General features: G+C 49.9%; 2 protein-coding genes across 2 annotated transcripts; both read right to left on the bottom strand.

Annotated features, from left to right (window-relative positions):
* Positions 1-3581: 3581 nt before the first annotated feature.
* On the bottom strand, positions 3582-16755 carry TGME49_222430 (HECT-domain (ubiquitin-transferase) domain-containing protein; the record flags this gene model as incomplete). The annotated part of the gene is made up of 13 exons (XM_002370021.2): positions 3582-3970; positions 4323-4426; positions 4970-5100; positions 5545-5715; positions 6673-6742; positions 7167-7213; positions 7845-8036; positions 8605-8691; positions 9163-9303; positions 9969-10084; positions 10668-11239; positions 11962-14308; positions 15873-16755. The coding sequence occupies 13 exons, from the start codon at positions 16753-16755 to the stop codon at positions 3771-3773; spliced, it is 5061 nt and encodes a 1686-aa protein (XP_002370062.2). The 3' UTR covers positions 3582-3770.
* Positions 16756-17567: 812 nt separating this feature from the next.
* On the bottom strand, positions 17568-21802 carry TGME49_222440 (hypothetical protein; the record flags this gene model as incomplete). Its single annotated transcript, XM_018779971.1, has 4 exons — positions 17568-17892; positions 18912-18990; positions 19877-20049; positions 21759-21802. 4 exons carry the CDS (start codon positions 21800-21802, stop codon positions 17568-17570), a joined length of 621 nt encoding a protein of 206 aa, XP_018638319.1.
* Positions 21803-21811: the final 9 nt, after the last annotated feature.

A 21811-nucleotide genomic window follows, 5' to 3' on the forward strand; every position in this document is an offset into this window, starting at 1 on the left:
CTACATATAGGCTCATTGATGGCCAGTCTATGTGGATATCTACATATAGGCTCATTGATGGCCAGTCTATGTGGATATCTACATATAGGCGCATTGATGGCCAGTCTATGTGGATAGCTACATGTAGGCGCATTGATGGCCAGTCTATGTGGATATCTACATATAGGCTCATTGATGGCCAGTCTATGTGGATATCTACATATAGGCTCATTGATGGCCAGTCTATGTGGATATCTACATATAGGCTCATTGATGGCCAGCGTATGGATATCTACTTGTAGGCGCATTGGCATTTCTCCATTTAGGGGCTCTTCAGCTTGCCTATGTGCTTCGATACATTTTCATATGCGGGCAGTGTCCCATATGAGGAAATATCTATATATATACATAAGTATATACATGCATATATACATACATATATACATGCATATATGTATATATATACATATATGCGTATTCATTTGCGTAGACACAGACCGAAGCAGCCCTGCCTCTCTACACATGGCTGTCGACGTGTCATATATATATAAATATATATATATATATATATATATATATACGTTTCGGTGACGTCATGATGGTGCACATGTACATATATATATATATATATATACTGGAGTGGAAACCAGTCATGCTGACATGTGATTGAAGTCATCTGTACGAACAGGAAGGGAGGCGAAGGTCATACGTGCGGTAGTGAATGTAAAGGTCATAGAATCTCACCGGTATCGTGTAGCAGAGTCCTCGCTTCAGAGCTCAGCTTGTTTCAGAAGCATGTCTCAACTCTGTGACAACATTTCATGCGTGTATATCTCTGTATAGAGGTGTGTCTATACATGCATGCATGTTTGCTTAGATTCCATCTTTACTGTGCACGTGTACGAAAGTATAGGTGTGTATTTTCACGCATGCATGCATACATGTATGAATACCAGCTTTTATACGCATATATATATATATATGCCTCGATGCGTATACGCTAGTACGTGTAGATACAAGAAGCAACACAACGTAGCTTGATTTGGCGTTGTGTCGGGTCTGATGGCAAGCAAGGAAGTTTTTCTGGGGGGGCAGATGGTGCATAAATCGTAAAACTATGTATGTCTTTCGAGAGGTGATTTGTTCTCGTATCGCTGTTGCGCTGTGTGTCGAAACGACCTCGAAGGTCTCTCAGTTTCTCTCTTCTCCTCCTCCTCTGCAGCAAATACTGTTGACGAGTGTCTCCAGCGAGAAACACTGTAAACGATGGACACTGTGTAGTGGAGGCATCGGATTCAAACGTTCACTGAGTCCGCTAACGGGGTGAGTATTCGGCCTCACTCGAACGGTCGCAGGGGTGGACTTCACAGGAGTGACACAAGGACAGACGCGACGTCGGAGACTTGCGAGGTGCTGTCTCTCAGACCTACCTGCAGAGCGACAGAAAACTCTGACGGCTGTCCTACACAGCTGCTTCACCTGACAAGAAAATGCGTTGATCTATTTCTCCACCGACAGTCATAAAGCGCTGTGCGCACACGGGAGAACCGAGGATAGAGAAACGCAACTCAACAGTAGAACCATATAGACTGCCCGCCGCAGGCTGCACGGCACGAAGAAAATCGGATAGGGTCTGCGGGACTATACCAAACACACCTGCCGCGAAAACGAAAGAGACATCAGCGACGTTTCCTCTGTGTCGCCTCGAGGTTCGCATCCTAACGTCCATCACGACGCTGCACCTACTTGTAAATTCTCCCGGAGTCTGGAGACGGCAGAAAACCAAGAGAAATGCGCATCAAGACGCAACGACGGAAAGGCGACACTTGCGGTGCATGCACATCCCACAGTTTTCTCACCGTTGAAAAAAAGCCTGCGCTGCGATTCTCGCCGGGTGGGACAAAGCTGAGTCTCAAAGTCAACTTCCGCAGGACAAAGCGAGAGACATATTTCTCTCTTCTATAAGCAAACGTTTTTCACGTTCCGAAAAGAAGACATTTCACACATCTCTTTTTTGGGTGCCTGTCCTGCCTCGTAACAGGAAACGTCTAGTCGTAGCGTTCTTCTACTCACATTGACTGTACTGCAAAGAACACAATCCTACTTACACAAATGAGAATATACAAAGAGAGTCACGCTCATCTGTGTATGTGCCTATACAAGTACGGGAATGACAGTACACGGGATAGCTAAGACCTTTCTCTCCTCAGTGCCAACTTTGTACTGAGGTCTCTATTTTTGGTTTGGAAGTCGTTTGCCCCGGCGATCTTGCACACACTACTAGAATTCGCCGTCCCCGGCTGTAGTGAGGAAGCCCTTTGGTGACGGTGTTGACGCGAAGAGCAGACAAGCTTCTGGGTTCGACACACGTAGAGCCCCGTCGAGATGACAACAGAGAATCTGCATCCTTTTTTCTCTACGCGCGCAAATGTCAACTGCTATCCCGATAGGTCAATAGGAAACGCGTCGTCCTTTTCAACAACATGTGCAGACACCTACAGATATTTCGCTGTCTGTAAATAAGCATCTACATATATATATATATATGTATACGTATGTATATGTATACGTATATATATATGTATATATATATATATATGTTTAGGACTTGCTACACGCGAGGTTGTGATGATGCATTCGTGCTCCTATCGCACAGGGAATATGTTCTGCTTCTTTTCAAGAGCTTGTTCGCGCTGCGTGGAGTTCTGGTTGAGACACTCGCCCCGAGATCTGCGTGTGGAATTTCAACCCGTTGCTTTCGTGGACCGGACTCGCATGCAGTCCGAGAAACGCACGAAACCACGAAAAAGAAAAGAAAAAGAAAGACACACCTTGCGCCTCGGAACGCGGGAGCCCCATCGTTTCCCCATGCATCCTCTGCAGGTAGCGTGAGCAAATCCGGACAGCTCAACACTCGCTCGCGCACCGAAGAAAGTACATGAAAATAACATACAAAAATAACATACACACATACCTACACACATATATATATATATATATAATTCGAGTCACGTGCATGCACCGAATTGCGTTGGCGAGACAAACGGTGTACGCTTTAAAATGCTGCACAGAGGAAAGCAAGGGAAGGACAAGAGCACTCTCTCGATCCTGTTGTTTAGAGAGACACAGTTCTTCACTCTCGTGACAACGCGGAGACGGATACTGCAGAAAGAAACGGCGGCAACGGCCATGACGGATGCATCCCGCACAGATACGGGTCGCACGTAGAAATTCACACAAACCTGTTTACAGAAAAAAAGACAACAAACTTCATCAGGCATAGACATATCCACCCTCACACGTGATACAGTTTTCAAACACACTCGCCATGACTTGCGCAAGGACATATATACTATATACTGACAGCCATATCTCGGAGACGCATGCATGCATGCATTTGTTGGTGCATGCACGTCTCACTTCCCAGGAAGCCCCAGGGAAAACGGGCATTGACAATTATCGGGAAAGCCTCTCTACTCACACCCACATCAGGGAGATGAGATAAAGAGAACAAGTGGACGTCTCTCTGTCTTCTCCCTGTCTTTCGTTTTTCTATGTCGCATTTTCCTCTTTCTTCTCTTTCTTTCTCTTTCTTCTCTTTCGTTTTCGGTCGCCTCTTCCACCTTTCTCCATTCTCCATCCATCTGCGGTTTTCCTTCCTGCTGGCTTCATGTTGTCGAGGGTATGCATCCTGTTCGCCTCTCTCTCGTGCGATGCTCTCTTTCTCGCTTTCGTCTCCGTCACATGCAGGTCGCTTCTCACCCCCCGCTTTCCTGCCTTTCCAGGTCGCTTCACTGAAGCCCAAATCCCTCGCTTTCGTCGATGGCTCTCAGCAGGAGACGCTGCAGTTTTTCACACGAGGCATAGCGAGGTAGCAGAAGAACGCTGAAGCATGTGTAAGCTGTAGGAAGACGCTCCGTCGGCTCCACGCCGTTCTTCTGTACAGACATTCGAATCTCCTTCAATCCGAAAGCTGGCGCGCGATCGCTTCCTGAAATGCAAAGCAGACGACACGATACACGCATCTGCAGAAACATCCTCTTTCCAGGAAAACGCGCCTTGACATTCCTAGAGTCACAGACACATTCACCGGCCAAGCGTTGGGCTACAGAAGTGCAGGTCCATATATGGCTACGCAGGTATACCTTTGCGCATGTCTGTCCGTCTGTATATGCATGTCTGTGAGTACATGTATACATATAGGTGGAAGTGAGTACGCGTCTGTGGAGTGATATGTCGATCAGTGCATGTAAGGACCGAGGACTCGACGTGTGTATCGACATAAACCTTGTTAGAGGGCGACGCTAGCAAAATGAACCAGTAGAGAGACATGCCCCGTTTACCTGTGACGAATTTCAGGAATTTCTGTTTTTGGAAAATATCGAAGGACGACAGGATTTTCCAGAAGGACTCAATGTACGGATCATCTGCATCGAATCCCTCCACTCTGAAAAAAGAAAAACACATGCAGCAAAAAGCAAAAAAAAACTCTCTCACTGACAGACTGTCCGTCAGGACTCATCCTCACGTCTTTTCCTATCGATACCAGTCTTCTCCTATCTAGTCATCTGCGTATGATCTGTCTACGTAAAAATTTGTGTCTGCCTGCGCGTCCAGTCTACATGGATGAAAGCCTATAAATGCCCGCTAATGCACGTTCGTGTACTGTCGTCGGGTGCTCTGCATTAATGTGCGAGTATATGCATGCATGCAACTACCGAATACGTCCACGAACGCTCTATACGCTCATTTCAACATCACATCTCTTCCTCGCTGTCAACCTAATTCGCAGTTCGTAGTTGTAATTCCTTCGACGCAGCCAAGCCTCGCAAGCTGCACATCAACCTACAAATATCTGAACATATGTATGGTTACCTTAACTTTTGTTTTGACAGGTGCATATATACCTACGTAGTATTGCTACTGTGACAGTCTACCTTTATCTGACTAGGGCAGAGATCCACTGCCTGCAACTGAACTAGTTGCTTACTTAGCTGAATCGCGAAGCTGACGAAAGTCGAGTTCAGGAGTCCCGCAAATGAGAAGCTGCAGTTCGAGGCCACTAAGTTGGGAGGTGAGTGGGGACGAACAAAGAAGAAATCCTCTTTCAAATGCGTCGTACTGGAAGACAAATCAAGAGAAACACACGAAAAAATTCTGAAATTCGTCAGACGCCGAAAGGGAAGAAGGCATATAAACTCCTCGGCACCACCAGGGATCTCACGTATTTCCGCCATCTGTCGGTGCTCGAAAAGACAAATCAAAGTCAATTTCTCATCCGTTGTTCCCTGCGAAAATGTACAGGCATGAACCATCCTATCTCGCATTTCCTCTCTCTCTTCATATTATATCAAAGCAGACATCGATACGGCCAACTGTACAGAAATCCCTACTACGCATTCACACAAATACATGCAGACAAATATGTCAGTGTGTTCGTACAAGTACACATGTATATATATATATATATATATGTATATATATATATATATATATATATGTATATATATATATATATAGTTGGATGCATGTGAGAGGCGAAGGAAATAGAATGTGACAACTTACTTGTTGTTTGACCGAGTCAACGAGGAGATACTGCGTGTACTTTGAGACAAAGAGGTCCCGATTTTCCATGGTGACGGGGATGTTTTCTCCGCCCTCTATCAGCGGCGCCTCTCCAACAACTTTGCCATCGCGTACGATGTCTACAGAGAATGTCTGCGTGCTAAATGCCGCCTGGAAAAACCAAGACACAAACCAATTACACACGAAAAATGATCATTTCTCGAGACTGCTGCACCTCTACAACCTCTTCTGCCTACCAGCTTAAACAGCTGCAGGAGAAATATATATGTATATATATATATATATATATGTATATATATGTATATGTATGAATGAACTTGCACCAGTACATCATGTCTGTGTCCAGGTCCACCTCTGTCTACACCTCTCTATAACGCATTTTGCCGTCTCGGTTTACGGACATCTCTCTACCAATATATAGCTATAGATATATATGCATATTTATACATATATATACGTATGTATCACCAGCGAGACAGCGAATGCGAGGCTTTCCACGCTATACCTGCCGTCGTGAGAATATTCGAATTTGCAACTGTGCCTCTTTTTCTGCATCGACGTTTCTCAGAGAGATCTCTACCTATAGACCTGCATGGCTATCTCCTTGCCATAATGGGCCATCAGCATTGAGGCGCAAAGCTTTCTTCTACGTATGTTAGCACTTGCGCGTGTAATCTGGCCACTACCTTCACAGAGACATATTTTGACAACCGTCGCTCTTCTGCATTTATCTATCGCACAGATATAAATAGAAAAACGTTTTAGCGCAGCTGTCTATCTCCGCCAATCTCACGAACCTACCAACCGCTGTATGAATCATCTCCATCCTGTGCATATATATATATATATATATAGATAGATAGATACAAGGCTGAGTTGTACGTTTTCTCCTCTATTTTATAGGAGAGTCTCCAAATTTTGTGACTGAATTTGGAACGTGGTGAAACGTTGTGCGCTCTCGCTCCCCAGGTACAGTGCTCGCCGTAGAAAAAACCTGTCGCTATCCACACCGGTGGTCGCCTCTTCCCGTAAACAAGATATCCCTCCGACCCTCTCGAAAGTGGACGCGGACTCCTCGGAGGCCGTTCTCCCTTCTCTGCTGCCTACTTCGAATTCGTCTCTCTTGTCCATCGTCAGCATTTTCTCGAAGCTGTTCATTTCTTCAGGAAAGACATCCCTGAAAAAAAACGGGAATCGGGAGAGAGAAACGCAGACGTTTCGCAAGGGCCGACTGCAGCTGCGCACAATCTGAGCTTTCTGCAAGGATGCAGACTGTGTTGCTGTGTTGCAGTTCACTTTTATTTCTCGACAGCTCTATTCGTGGCAGTCTATAGTGAGTAGAGCGAACTGAGCGAAAGAGCAGTATTCGTCAGACAGTCGAAAAGCTGAGACTAAAGAAGCCGCTGTGTGCGAATGCAGAGTTGTGAATATAGTAAATGCAGCTGTTTCTGCATTTACTATATTTACACCGTGCATGCACTGGCGCAGTCCAGCGCGAACAAACCTGTCACCCAGAACCTCCCATTTGCGTTTGATCTCAGTCGCGTTTTGAGGGGAGAAGCGAACGAAGAAGAGAACGAAAAACGCAAAACTGAACTCACCCCAGGTCCTCGAGGGAAACGGAACGCCCCTGCAGGCGATTGTAGAGCTGCATGCACAGAAATGCGACAAAGACAAGAAGGTCGAACTGCAACCGAAAAAAAGGAAATCCACAGAGTGGGTGCGCAGACGTCACTTTTCACCGACCTTTCTGATGTGACCGCAACATGCAACCTTGTGCTCCCTGATTCATGCCATCAGACTCGGTAGACAGATGCAACTGCCGCTTCAATTTGCTTCACGAGAAATCGAGATGAAACGCCAGATGCTGATATAGAGACGCATGTATTCATGTGCAGACACACATGCATTTAGATTTCTACATTTTCTTGCCTGCGTAAGCAGACGACGGACCTGAAACAGTGTCTGTCAAATAGTATGCACACCCTATCCTAATCCTATTGATGTGAAGAGAAATCGCTTCTTCCATTCACACATATCCCTGAATTCTCCTAAGCCTCAACCGCATCGATTCTATCTATATCTATCTAATCTATGTCTATCTATATTTAGTATCTATTTATCTATGTATCTATATGTACATATATATATATATATATGTATATATGTATATATGTATGTATGTATGTATGTATGTACGTGTATTTGTGTAGACACTTTGTGGCTGCCACACGGATGATCCGCAGATGTTGTCGCATGCAACTCTGTAGAGGCCTTACAACGAGTGGAAACGCGAGCGGCATGATCATGTCGTTGTAGATCGCCATCGAGGCGAGAGCTCCGATCAGCCAGTAATACTTTTCCTTCTTCTTGATGTCCTCTTGAGAAAGACTGGAAAACCAGTAAGTCCTCGCAGCAGCGTTGTAGGTGAAGAGTCCCCGTTCGGGGGACAAGAGCTCCGGTGTTAACAACTGAAAACTCAGACAGAGATGAGAAATCACAAAGTCATCTGTCTCTTGTTGTCCCCCTTAGGACTGCAAATGCCAAGCACGCAGTCTAGACGCCCTCGAAAGCAGGCAGAGACTGAGCACAAAACTCAACATGAGTCTCGACCTCTCGGAGTAAATTCAGAAAAAGGCGAGAGACAAAAGAGAGAAAGCGCGCATCACCGGAGAGAGCCGTCCACGAGGAACAGCAGCAAAGAACGACCCGACCAGCGTTCGTTCCGGAACTCCTAAAAGTCACAAAGTCACCAAGAGTCTCCACTTGACAGGAAAACCTGGCAGGAATGCGTGAAGACACCTACATCTTTAGAGCTATATACATTAACATATACTTATATATAAATACATATATGCAGATATATATATATATATATATATGTACATATATGCATATATATATGTATACATATATATGTATATATATATATATATATATACACTTCTCTGAGTCGTCATCTAGGTGCACACCCGGTGAACGAGGCGCTGTGCTTGTTTGCGAGACGCTTCGTTTTTCGTTTCTCAAGTTTCAGCCCACCGAGAAAAACTCGCGTTTCAGGCCGCCCTCGTCAACTCCTTCTTCTCCTTCGAAAACAATTTTCAGAGGCCGCAGCAGCTGCTGGGGCTGCATACAAAAAAAACAAAACGACAACTTCCGAAGTTAGTCGAGGAATCTTCCTCTCAAGCACAGGCACACACATCCTGTCGTACTTTCGTCTTCCCCATCATATCTCTCTGCCAATCTATCTATCTATACATATATATACTTACATATATACATATATCCTTGCAGACGACACTCGTATACTTTCTCGTTTATTCATGGAACCGCATACAAGCACACCGAACGCCTCAGATGTAAAAGCAGACATATATATATATATATATTATATGTATATGTATATATATATATATATGTATATGTGTATATATATATATATATATACATGCATACGCTCAAGTTCCCTGCACACGCGCGATGAATGGAGACTCCCTCCGCTTCTGAGAGAGGCGGGATTTTGCCTGGAAAGGAGAAGGAGTCTAACAAGTCCTTCTTGCACGAAGTCTCGTTTCTAGAGGAAAGAAGTTTTCTCACGTTCGCTTGTTGAAGGGCAGCAACAGCGTCGTCCAGCAGAGCTCCTCGGTGGACGCGGAGCAGCAGAAAAGGAAGTTGAGCCTCCAACAAAGACTGCAGTCCTGTGTGGTGTTGCTTGTAGATGTTATCCACCAAAATCACCTGAGACGAATCGACAGCACACACTCAGTTGAACCTCGAAGCTGGGAGTGCAGCAGTGATCCACCTCTCGAAAGCTCTGCGAAAAAAGATGCAATCCCCGAGTCTACAGAGGCTCGTCGAGGGATGGATCTCGAATGCCTGCATCCCTTTCTTCTTCTCGAAAGGTGAAGACAGATATGTAGAACCTCAGACATGCAGGCATCTGCGTAGAGGTAAAGACGTCCATTTTATATGGACAAACACAAGCAAATGCACATGTGTTCGCATATATATATATATATATATATATGCATATATGGACATATATATATATATATATATGAAATGATTTGGACGCATTTCAGTATATATATGTGCAAGGATCCTACGAGTGTAGGCACGCAGTCGGAGTTGCGTCGACCCACGATAGGGATTACAAAAACTCTCGAGTTGATGCATGCGTTTGCACGAGGTACGCGAGGTTCACTCCGAGATCACTGCATGCAGTGTCGAAAAAAGCATGGACGGTTCGTTGATTTCCGTGAACGGTTCTGCACACGAGGTCATCTGGGCTCTCGTCTTGCTGGCACATGAGTGCGTTTCATTCAGACGCATCCAGTGTGAAGCTTAAACGAAACGAAGCTTGGTCTTTTGTGGATCGCGGATTCGCCAGGCGAAACACTCACGTTGCGTTTGAATTCGAGGGAACAAAGCTGCATATGCGCCATGAAGAAACACCAGCGACTCTGCAGTTCGGTGCTGTGTACGACGTCCCTGAAAACGTCGAACGTGGACCAGACTTCTGCAACAACCACACAGAGGACGCAAGTGCACTGAAGCTCCTCAGTCGCGCTTTGTCTTGCCGCCGAAACACCCCGTCACTCGTCCTACGTCCTTCTCCCTCGAAACAGCGACTCGAAAATACGGGCAAGTGGACCGTGCATATGTTTCGCATGTGATTAAATGCACACATATACATATATACATATACATATATATGCATATATATATATATATATATATATGCATATGTATATAAGCAGATATACGTACATGCGTAGATGTAACAATATGTCCTGTTTGCATCTAGGTCCATGGAGACAAGAGGACTGGCGCTCCTTGACAGAGGCAGACTGCAAAGGCCTCCCCTGCACAAACGCCAGGCAGAGCGACAGCGGTCTGCACAGATTCTGGAGAGAACGAAACTCCCCCCTGAAGAGATCTTTTCAGCTTCTGTGAATGCGGAGTGAAAGAGCTGCAACCTTCCACGAGCGCCCTTGCATCCCAGAAGTCTCGGCTCCTACCAATTCTTTTCCCCGTGCTTTGTCTCCTGCCCCGCCACCCGTGAGGTGTCTACACACCTCATCCACCACCCTTGCACGTACCGCGTTTTCTTCTTTGTCCGGAAAGTGGAGTGTTGCGCGTCGGCATCTTTTCCTTTCTGTCGCCGGCCTGCGGAGTTGTCTCTGGACTCTCTTCGGTCTCGTCGCGCTTTTCTCCCTCCCGCGCGTTTGCCGGCTGTGCGTCCGAGCTGTCGGTCTGCTCCGCGGCCGTCGCGCGGCGCTCGGGTGTCTCTGCGAACGCCTGGCCGCGCTGAATCAAATCCGCATACAGGGCGACCTCGCGAATAGGGTCGACGAGCTGTGCGACGGCCGCGAGGTGGAACTTCTCTACGGGGATTTTCACCTCTCTCGGCGTCTCGGAGTCTGAAGAGAAGCCTGACGAGGACGAACGCGGCCGGGCCGTGCAGGCGTCTCGCGCAGTCTCGGCCGAATCCACCGGCGCCGCAGTGCACGAGAGAAGAAGCGCGCGGGGAGACGAAGGTCGCAAGTTGGCAAGGTAAAGGAGCTCGAGGAGCGCGACTGCATGCCACAGCCGGTCGACGTTTCGATACGCCGAGCGCGCCTGACGGAGTGTCTTTGTGATGAACCATTTCGTCATTCGCACGAGGCGCTGTCTGGCAAGGAGAGGAAGACAGCAGAAGAAGAGACGCAGGTTTCTTGCGAGAGTCCTAGCGAAGCTCGAACGCGGCAAACCAGACAGAGAGACGCTCACAAAACTACGGAGGGAAGCCAGTCACGAAAAGAGACGCAGCGAAGTCTGGACTCACAAACGCCATTCGGAGAGGAGAAGGCAGTGAGTGTTCTCGGCAAATGCACACAACAGGACCTGCGTGAAGCACCGGTGCAGTGCAGATATGCTCTGTCACCCAAACCGACAGACGTCGAAGGTCGATGCCGACGCTATGCCAGAGGAGACATCGAGATAGATGACACAGATTGATCTGGATCGACAGATGACAAAGGCAGGAAAAATGAGGAAACTGCGAACGCTGCGTGACGTGGAGCTGCTAGTTCGCGTCTCCAGATTCGAGCTCGCCTCTGTCGACCAGAGAGACTCCGATCATCCGAAAGCGACGGCAGGCGAAGCCAGTTGCCCCGTGCCAGATGCCTTCACCACCGTTTCACAGTTTCTCTTCCACGGGTCTACAACACCTCACTGGTCTGGGCAAGACAGCGAAAAGAACAGCGAAAAGAACTGTGTTTCCTATATCCTACAACGCGCTTTGCTTCGCCCATTCGGCTACGTTATCGGCATCACGATTGGACATTCAACCGTCTGTCTCGCTTCGGAACCTCGCCTCGTCCCCCCCCCGTCGAAAACTCCGATCGAACTGACTCAAAGAGGTTGTCTGGGAACTCCGCAGCCAGCTTCACAAACTCCATCTTTCCTTCTGGCGGCAGGTGGAAAAGAAGGTGGGCGACAGCAGCGAAGACGGCTTCGCCATGCGCGTCGTTCATCATCCCCGTCTGCGCCTTCTCCTCTGCCTGCTTCTCCGTTGTCGCCTGGGCCGCCCCACCCTCTGCCGGCTGCCAGGCACCTGCCGTCATCGTCGACTCGGGCATCTCTTGAGAACTCGCGCAAAAGAGAGCAGAAGCTCCTCGCGGGAGGCTCGGCGACCGGTCTCGCCGATCTGCACTGTGGGAGAGAGAACTCAGGTCGACTTCGTCGACGGCCATCTCCTCGAGGCCCTGTCCGTACAGCCGGAAGCAGGCGAGTCCGAAGAGGAGGAAGCGGACGGCGTCTGCCGTCTTCAAGTGTCTGGCGAACTTCACACTCCCGGCCAGGCAAGTCATCAGACTCGCAGCCACGACAGGCAGCAGCGCCTCCGGCAGGTGGACGTACACCTCGTCGAGTCCAGCAAAGTCGGGATGGCAGCCGCGCCCGGGGAAGACGAACGAGGAGTTGAGGCGGTAGACGTCAGAGAATACGAGGGCGAGTTTCGACCTCAGCAGACTGTCGTCGCCTGTGCTCTGCGCGCCTTCGATCAACATCAACATCTCTTCCACAGAGACGCCCGCGAGGTACGAGGACGAAGCGCCAGGCGCAGACTCTTCAAAGGAGACAGACGCGAGGCTCGCGGCCCCCGAGAGCAGCGCCGCAGAAACAGGCGTCGGCAGCGACTCCTTCCTCGACAGAGACACTTGCGGGAGGCTCGCGCCATGGGACAGCCCTGAGAGACCGCGCGAGATCGAATGTCGAGGGAAGTCGCAGCCAATCAGCGACTGCGATCGACAAAAGATCGACTTGAAAAATGGCTGAAGATCTGCGACAGCACTCGCGCGAAGCTCGTCGCGGCCGCGGTGGCCTGCCGCCGCCACACTCGCTGGCACTGCAGCAGCTCCACAGTGGCAGTCGCCGCATGCAACGAAGTAGAAAAACAACTCGCCGTTCTCGACAGGCACCTCTACGGGCGTCGCCGAGTATGGCAAAGGCGGGTGGAGAATCGCAGCATCCCCGGCAGTTTCGCAGCGCGCAGCATCTGCGGCGTTCTTGCTCGCTTCCATATGTTCTGTCTCCCCGTCCACCCGCGACGCAGCGGTGACCGCCTCCGCAGCGCCTTCTCCAGGCGGCGCGAAAGCAGTTGACTCTCTCGCAGCAACGGCGCTTTTTCTCTCAGGCTGTTCAGAAGCCGCCTGTGCGACTATCGCTGGCGCAAAGTCCGAGACTGAAGGCGAGACGAGGAGGCCGGCGCTCGAAGATGGCAAGCCGAGTTGTCGGAGGTCGTTGCGCCCCCAACAGAACAACTTCCCCGAAGCTGTGACAGCTGCAGAGAAGTGATGACCGAGCGAGACCAGTTTGACGCGATGTTTCGCGAGCGCCGTGAGCGGCAAAAAGGTAGAGCTGGAGAGCAGCAAATCCTTTCGCTGCCGCAGCTTCTTCTCGCTGTCGGGACCAGCCGAGTCGTAGTAAGGCTCCCGGCCCAACTCCCCGTAGTAGTTGCTCCCGCAGGTCATCAGCCGGCCTCCCGTGAGGAGAACGGCAGAGTGACTGAATCCTGCAGCGACGAACTTCACTCGTCTGCCGAGGCGACCGAGACTCTCCACGCGCGTCGGCACAGCCACTGTGCGTACATGCGCGTACGAAGGACCCAAGCCCAAGCGGCCGTCCCTGTTGCGGCCCCAGGTGTACACGGAGCCGCTGATCGTCAACGCGACGACGTGATGAGCACCGGCTGCGACTTGCCTTACCGGCACAGCGTACAGAGGAGACAAGAGCGAGAGCGCCGCCGCAGAGACGCCAGACTCTGGAGCGGAGGTCCACGAAGAAGCCGCAGAACCTGAGGAGGCCGGAGCAGATGAAGAAGCCGGAGCAGATGAAGAAGCCGGAGCAGATGAAGAAGCCGGAGCAGATGAAGAAGCCGGAGCAGATGAAGAAGCCGGAGCAGATGAAGAAGCCGGAGCAGACGAAGAAGACGGAGCGGACGAAGAAGACGCAGACGGCGAAGAGTTGAGACCTAGACAGCCTTGACTGCCGTCGCCACAGGTGAAGACAACGCCAGTCGAGCTGAGGAGAACCGAGAAATTCTCTCCACATGTCGCGGTTGTGAACGAAACTTGCCCAGAGGTCGCCTGCGCAGACTCAGGTTGAAGCCGCATCAAACGCGGACGCGAGACGCCCAGTTGCACAGACGCCGGGCCTTGGCCGAGCTGGCCAAATTCGTTGGCGCCGAACGAAATGGCGGCTGAACGAAATCGCGAAAAAAGCGACCGTGACAGGGAACAATGGAGGAACGAAAGCGCGGAAGAAAGGAGAAGTGACAGCGATAACGAACAGAAGAGAACAAAGAGAAAATGGCACTCCGGAAAAAAAACGAGGCGGAGATGCACGACGGACACGACGGGGAACCCCGGGTGTCGAAAAACAGACAAACAAAGAGAGACACAAAGCGAGACAAAGAGATATGCGGCGAGGAGACAGAGGAGAGAGAGAAGAGAGAGAAATAGAGACAAAGAGAGACACAAAGCGAGACCAAGAGATATGCGGCGAGGAGACAGAGGAGAGAGGGGAGAGAGAGAAATAGAGACAAAGAGAGACACAAAGCGAGACCAAGAGATATGCGGCGAGGAGACAGAGGAGAGAGGGGAGAGAGAGAAATAGAGACAAAGAGAGACACAAAGCGAGACACAGAGATATGCGGCGAGGAGACAGAGGAGAGAGGGGAGAGAGAGAAATAGAGACAAAGAGAGACACAAAGCGAGACAAAGAGAGATGCCAACAGGAGATAGAGGAGAGAGAGGAGAGAGAGAAATAGAGACAAAGAGAGACACAAAGCGAGACAAAGAGAGATGCCGACAGGAGAGAGAGGAGAGAGAGGAGAGAGAGAAATAGAGACAAAGAGAGACACAAAGCGAGACAAAGAGATATGCGGCGAGGAGACAGAGGAGAGAGGGGAGAGAGAGAAATAGAGACAAAGAGAGACACAAAGCGAGACAAAGAGAGATGCCAACAGGAGAGAGAGGAGAGAGAGGAGAGAGAGAAATAGAGACAAAGAGACACACAAAGCGAGACAAAGAGAGATGCCGACAGGAGAGAGAGGAGAGAGAGGAGAGAGAGAAATAGAGACAAAGAGAGACACAAAGCGAGACAAAGAGAGATGCGGAGAGGAGAGAGAGAAATAGAGACTCAGAGGGCGACAATGCGAGAGAGCTGGCCGGTATTTTCTTGTGAACCACAGAGAGAGCATGACTAAGAGCCAGCCGGAGACACGCACCAAGACAGAAACCGCAAGGAAGAGGAAGCAGGCGAAGGAGAAGAAGCGAGACAAAGAGAGTGAGGGAAGACCAGAGAAGAAGAGAGTGAGAGAAGAACAGAGAAGAAGAGAGTGAGAGAAGAACAGAGAAGAAGAGAGTGAGAGAAGAACAGAGAAGAAGAGAGTGAGAGAAGAACAGAGAAGAAGAGAGTGAGAGACGAACAGAGAAGAAGAGAGTGAGAGAAGACCAGAGAAGAAGAGAGTGAGGGGAAACGAACAAGAGAGAGGTCGAAGACGATCAACAAAGAGAAAGACTGAGAGACGGAAAAAAGATGGCCATGGGGAGAAGATTCTACCAGAGTCCAGGAGAGAAGCGGAACTGCGAAGCGAGCGGGGCGATATCCAGATAGGTCCCCTCGAGTTTCTGAGAGAGCGAGGACGATCGTCGACGCTTTGGCGATAACAGTGCAGCGCGACTTTCGGAAGCTTGTTTGTCTCTCTGTTCTTCTCAGAAGAACAGCTTTCAGAAGAACAGCTTTGTTTCTTCCTCACTTACCTCCGTTTTCAAGAACCGCGACAGCGTGCGTCCTGGACGCTGCGACCATTTTTACATCTCCAAGAGTCTCACACAGAGACGCTCTCGGTACGACGCCTTCGTCTCTTCCTTCTTCATCTAAATCCATGCCGAGGAGTTCGAGTCCAATTTCTGTGCTTCCTCCCGCCCAAAGCAAGTCATGGAAGTCCCAGATGAACGTATTGGCTGCGCTGCAGCTCATCCCAGCAATCGTTTTGTGCTGGAGCTTCGTCACGCGGCTCGGACCGCTTGTAAGCGGCACACTGCATGTTCCTTCGCTCTCGCGGCCGCTCTCTGTCTCTCTCCGCTCTCGGTCGGCGTCTTTGTCAGCGGGCGTCGCTGGAGAGGAGACACCGAAAGCGCCATTGAGAATCTGTCCCTTGTCGTTCAGACCCCACAAGTAGACGTGGAAGTCGAGCGACTTCACGAGCTGCTCGGTTTGCTGTCTCTGCAGAGAAGGAAAGGAGACGAACGGTGCGACCTGCGAACTCAGACCGGCCATGCAGGCAGGCAGACTCCCCGCGGACGCGTCGCTCCGCAGACGCCCCTCCACCGGCGGAGACGAAGAAGACGAAGAAGACGGCGAAGGAGAAGAAGGAGAAGAAGGAGAGGCGATATGTGTCTGGGGGTGTGTGGGTTGTCCTGAGTCTGGTGGGGTCTCCATGGCGTCGGTTTTGGCGCGCTTTTGCGACATAAACGACAGGCGAAAAGACTGGAGAGAGGAGCGAGAAGCCCCCCGAGGCTTGACTGGATGGACAGTCGAATCGGAAGAAACGGTGTTGACTCCAGGCGAAGACGCAGAAGACTTGCTCGAAACGCCGCGCTTCGCGGCTCTGCGAGAGAGACAAGGAAAAAAAGCGGGCATTCTTCGAGAAGAGAAGTCCGGCGCGAGTGACCACAGGCCCTCCGCGCGCCCGCAAAGAGGAACCAGCGAGAGCACAGAGAAAGCGAGAAAGAGAGCGAGAAAGAGAGCGAGAAAGAGAGCGAAGGTTGAATCGAGATAAGCAGAGCAAGAGAGACAAGAAGAAGGGAGAAGAGAAAGGGAGGTGGAGCAAACCGAGAGCAGGCAGAGGCAGCACTGGAAGAAGGACTTGCGTGACTCAGAGAAAGAACTGTGGGCGTTTCGTGCGAAGAAACTCCACGGAACCGGAACAGAACACACGGCACAGGAAACGAGACGTAGATCAAGAGGCGCACCGGACGAGGGAGCGGGAGGCAAACGGAGGACGAGAGCGAGTAAAAAGCGAAAGAAAATGGAGACACCCGCGGTGGAAGTCAGGAACTCGGGGAGAGCGAGAACCTCGTCAAAGGCCGAACTCGACTTGGATGAACGGGGGGGGGGAAGAGAAAGGAGAGAAAGAGAGAAGCGCGTTGTTCCGCAGAAGGAAACGCAATCGCCCTGCGGAAGTCTCCAGGTCGAGAATGCGGAGCGAATGCGTTCTTCTCAGAAAAAGCAGACCGTCGGCTTCGAGGCGCGCGAAGGAACACCGCAGAGGGCCTTTCAAGGAGAGAATCTCAGCAACCGGACGTCGCACTCTCCTGTTTCCAGCGGAGCTTCGCCGAAGCGACGTCCTCTGGGCAACGACAACCGGAGGTCGATCCGACAGACAGTGACGACGGCGACGCCGGATGCGGGAGAAGAGTTGCAGCCTGTCGAAGTGGAGTCTCCTCTCCTCGTCAAACAGGTAAAAAAGGGAGGTCGCTTTGCCGGTTGCAAGCAAACGCGCCGAGAAGGCCCAGAAAAAGATGTTTTTCACCGAGACACATAGAGAAAAGAAGATCGCCGTGGAGAGAAACACACGCAGAAGCATCACACCGACGCAACCGAAAAAAAGAGAAAAGAAACGACAGCGCGCGAAACAGAACGAGAAAGCGAGAAAAGAAAAAGAACGAGAAAGAGAGAGAACACAGTTGCGACTCTGCGGGGGTTGAGGAAGTTTGATTGTCAAAAGAAAAGTGAGGCGAATCTGTATCTGCTGTTTGAAAGAAATCTAGTCCGGTCCTGCAGGAAGAGGAACAGGCACAAACGAGCAGGAACACAGAAAGAAACGCGTGGAAGCAAATGTCTCGACAGTCTCGCTGAAGGCGGTATAGAACGATTTTCCGTCTAGGTAGGTGAGGACCTCCGCGCCTCTTCTGTCGCAGAAGAACTATCGACTCCCAGATCTCGCAGATTACAGAAAAGTCGATCGATCAACGGATATACACGCGCATCTCCGTAATACATACTTGCAGATGTACGTACATGCATACAGGGAGAGAGTGAAAGGGAGAAAGAAAGAGCTTGCCCGAAGTAGACCGAGGACGAACCGGACTCCGCGGGTGTGTCGAGAGAGAGAAGCAGCTTAAGCGAGTCCGATTGGTGCAGACAGAAAGGTTAGATACAGCGCCAGAGAGGTCCAGATAAACGGATGAATAGATATTCCGATGTGAGAAGAGAGTACGCGCGTGGACGGACAGAAAGTAATTTGAGGCGCGGTCTTTGTCGAGGATGCCAAGAGCACAGAGAGGCAAGAGTCCCAAATCGCAAGGAGTGGATTCTTTGTTCACCTTTCGGAGTCCCCATACACGACAGAAAACGCGTTGACGCCTTGCACACCAAGAGACACACCAGCAAGCAGAGCACTGTGGAGACGGGAGGGAGCCGTTGTCTCTTTTCTTTTTGAGATGGACATTTCCTTCTTTTTCCAGTTTCAGCATGACCTCTTCAGAGACTTGAGATTCGGCACACAAACTGAAGGAATGCTCTAAAGGTCCACAGAAGAACGAAGGAGCAGCAAACGACCGTGGGGCAAAACCAGCCCCGCTGCGAAAACGCGGGATGCGTGCGACGCGTTTCCTTTCTTTCTGCCAAGCTGCGTTCGTTCCTTTCTCTGCATTCGCCTCCGTTCTCGCTCGTTGTCTTTGTTCCCTGCCCTTCTTTTTCCTGTCCTTTCTTGGCCACTGATGCCAGAGATCTCGCTTTCTCCCTCCTCCTCCTCCTCTCTTCAGCGGCATTCGCTGCGGTGTCCCCGCTCTCACGTAGTTTTTTCGCTGACGCTCGCGATTCGCGGTGGATTGTGGCTCCTGTCCCTGAGGAGAAGGTCGAGCTGGGAGGCGACTTGAGGAGAAGGCGGGAGGTCGAAAAAGCCGGATTTCCAGGAGGTGAAGAAAAACGCAGCAAAACGGCGAGAGAGAGGTTGCCGCTGGCGACCTGAAGCTGCAGCTAGCTCTCGAGCTGTGTGTCGCGAGTCGCGCTTGTTCGCGTTTTTTGAGACTCACGACGACCTCGCGTCTCCGCTCTCGAGAGCGCGCGCGGAAAAGGAGGAGTCTCGTCGAAGACGCGCCGCAGAGCTTGTCGGGAGATTCAGAAGAAAGCGTCGACACCCTTCAACCACCCACAACCAGACGCGAAACAGCATGCACGGCGAAGATCACGCACAGAAAACCTTCGCGCCAGGCCTCGCGGGTGTGTGCAGAGTGAGAGTGTGGTGAGAAGAGAGGAAGGAGGCGAGACGGCGGCCTAGCTGCTTTTCGAGAAGCCTGCAGAGAAGAAAAACCGCAGCGATTCCGTGCTTCTCTTTTTCGGCAACAAGAGCGTCAGAGGCTTCGCGTCGAGTTCGCTGCGAAAAGAAAAAATCGAAAGCGTCGTGCCCAGCTTCTTGCGGTTCTCCATCTGAGAAGCGCTTTGCAGAAAGAACGAGAAGATACTGGGACCTGCATGTCTGGACGCTCTGTAAAAAGGAGACAGAAGGAATCCTCAAGTGTACTTGTTTTTCCCGTTTTTCCGGTCGTCGTCGCGCTAAAGGATTTGGAGTACGAAGCAGCCGTGCCTTCTGCTGTGTTTCGCTTCAACTGAACACAGTGGCGGAGAACTCTCTCACGGGCGCAGGGAGAGAGAGGCGCGCGCGCAGTTCGGACGGCTCCCGATCTCCAATCGAAAGCAACACAAATTCCTTGTTGCCCATGATTCCTGTGTACAGAGTGCTTGGCAAAACAGTCTTTACCTGTTTCTGGAGCAAGAAACAACGTTTTCAAGCGACGCGATGGTGTCCAGAGTGAGAGGGAGGCGGGGAGGAGGTAGCTGCTGCCAGCACTGTTCTCTCCACTGTCTGTTTCCCTTTTAGATGCAGACAGATATCCATCTCGAGACATTGTACATCTAATCCTGCTAACCACACTGAATCTCCACAAGCACACATCCGTCGTTTTTCGCCGCAAACAATTGCCAACTGGAACGCATACACACCTATACAGACAATCGAAACTCGAAACATAGCTTTCCTCTAATTTATACACACACACACGCATATATATATCTTTATATAATATGGTTATAACATATATATATATATATATATATATGCTTATAGCTTTCTATGCGTGCACTACGTCAATCCCCATCTATCGAGTTGTACACGTTGGCATACGTAAATCCATACTTCACGTTTTTTAGGTAAAATACATATTTCCTAGGAGTATATACATAGATGTGTATACATGATTTGTTACCGAGACAGGGAAGCGGACAAGGAGTGTGTGTGTGTGCTTCCGTCTGACTACAAGCGAGATTCGAAACCATGCAAGTCCTTTTACGCCGGGAAAATCTCTCCTGAGTGTTCTCTCGTGGAAATGAGAAACATCGATGCTTGAGCGAGGTCCCCGCGAAGAAAACGTGCTATTTCTCTCGGGACTTTCGACTCTCTCCTCAGTTCGTATCGTTCTTTTTCTATCCTGTGGATCACGGCCATTCGTACAAGTAATTGTATTTCACTGCGGTTTCCATCCGAGATTCGTAGGAATGAGAGGAAACGCGTTTTAGCTAGGAACTGCTCTGTCAAGATCAATCCGCGAGGGAATGTCAGAGCCACAGAGTTTCTGTAAAGCCGCTTCCACGTGCGAGTTCTCTATTCACTCTCATCAAAAGTTGGAGAAAACGTCTGCTCACCCGTTCGCCACAATCCCGCGACTCTCCCAAGCGCTGTTTTATTTGTGTTCCCCTTTTAATACCTGAGTGTGTGTGTGTGTATGACGTGTACAAAAACATTCTTGTTTATTCATTTGTTTATGTATACATGTATGCATATTCATATCTATATAACACTAAATATCGCTGGAGCACGAATATGAAAGTAGCAATTTCCATTTCTAACATCACAGCTGCCAAGATAGATTCGAATTGACAGAAACCTCATAGTACCTGTGACAATGAATGCGACTCCAGCTAGGAAATACAGACAACCAGAACTTCTCTGATTGCAGGAGCAAATGCGTGCTTTCCTGCTTCGGGTTTCCGAAATTTGACTTTCTGTGCCTGAGCATTTTACGACGTAGCTACAAATATATATATATATATATATATATAGGCAAGTATAAGTAGTGGTCTCGTTTAGAGGACAGTTATGTTTTAGATCATCGCAGCTGTTTATATCGATTGAACTTGTTTCTGTAGGATAACATAGGCGGAGGGAGAAGCAGGGGAAATAGAGAAGCTCCAGTTCCTCTCGCCTGGCTGGAGATGAATGTTCCTCCGGTTGTGTTTTCAGATGTTCGGTGGGAAGTTCCAGCATAATAAAGTCACTGCCTTCCTAAAAAATACATTTTACCTGCAGACTGTCTCTGAATTCTCTTTGCTTTTTCGTCATCCTCATCTTTCCGAGACATGCGAGACAACGAACTAGGACTTGAGTGGGTACCAGGACCGCGAGAGAGGTCTTCGGAGGAAGAGTGATTTCCCTGTGTTTTGTGAAACTGGAAAACTCTTGAATTCGCCATGCATGCGGTAAGAAGGCCCAGTCAGGTCTGAAGGTTTCAGAGAAAAATGGAGGAGAAAAACGCACACACACCGTAGCTCGTGAAAGGAGAGGTTTCCTGTCCCCCGCGACGCACCCGAGCTTTTTTCCTTGGCCGAGACAGAGGACTTCTCCTTTCATTCGTTTTAA

This window comes from Toxoplasma gondii, chromosome II (genome assembly GCF_000006565.2).
Source record: "Toxoplasma gondii ME49 chromosome II, whole genome shotgun sequence".
Taxonomy (NCBI): Eukaryota; Apicomplexa; class Conoidasida; order Eucoccidiorida; family Sarcocystidae; genus Toxoplasma; species Toxoplasma gondii.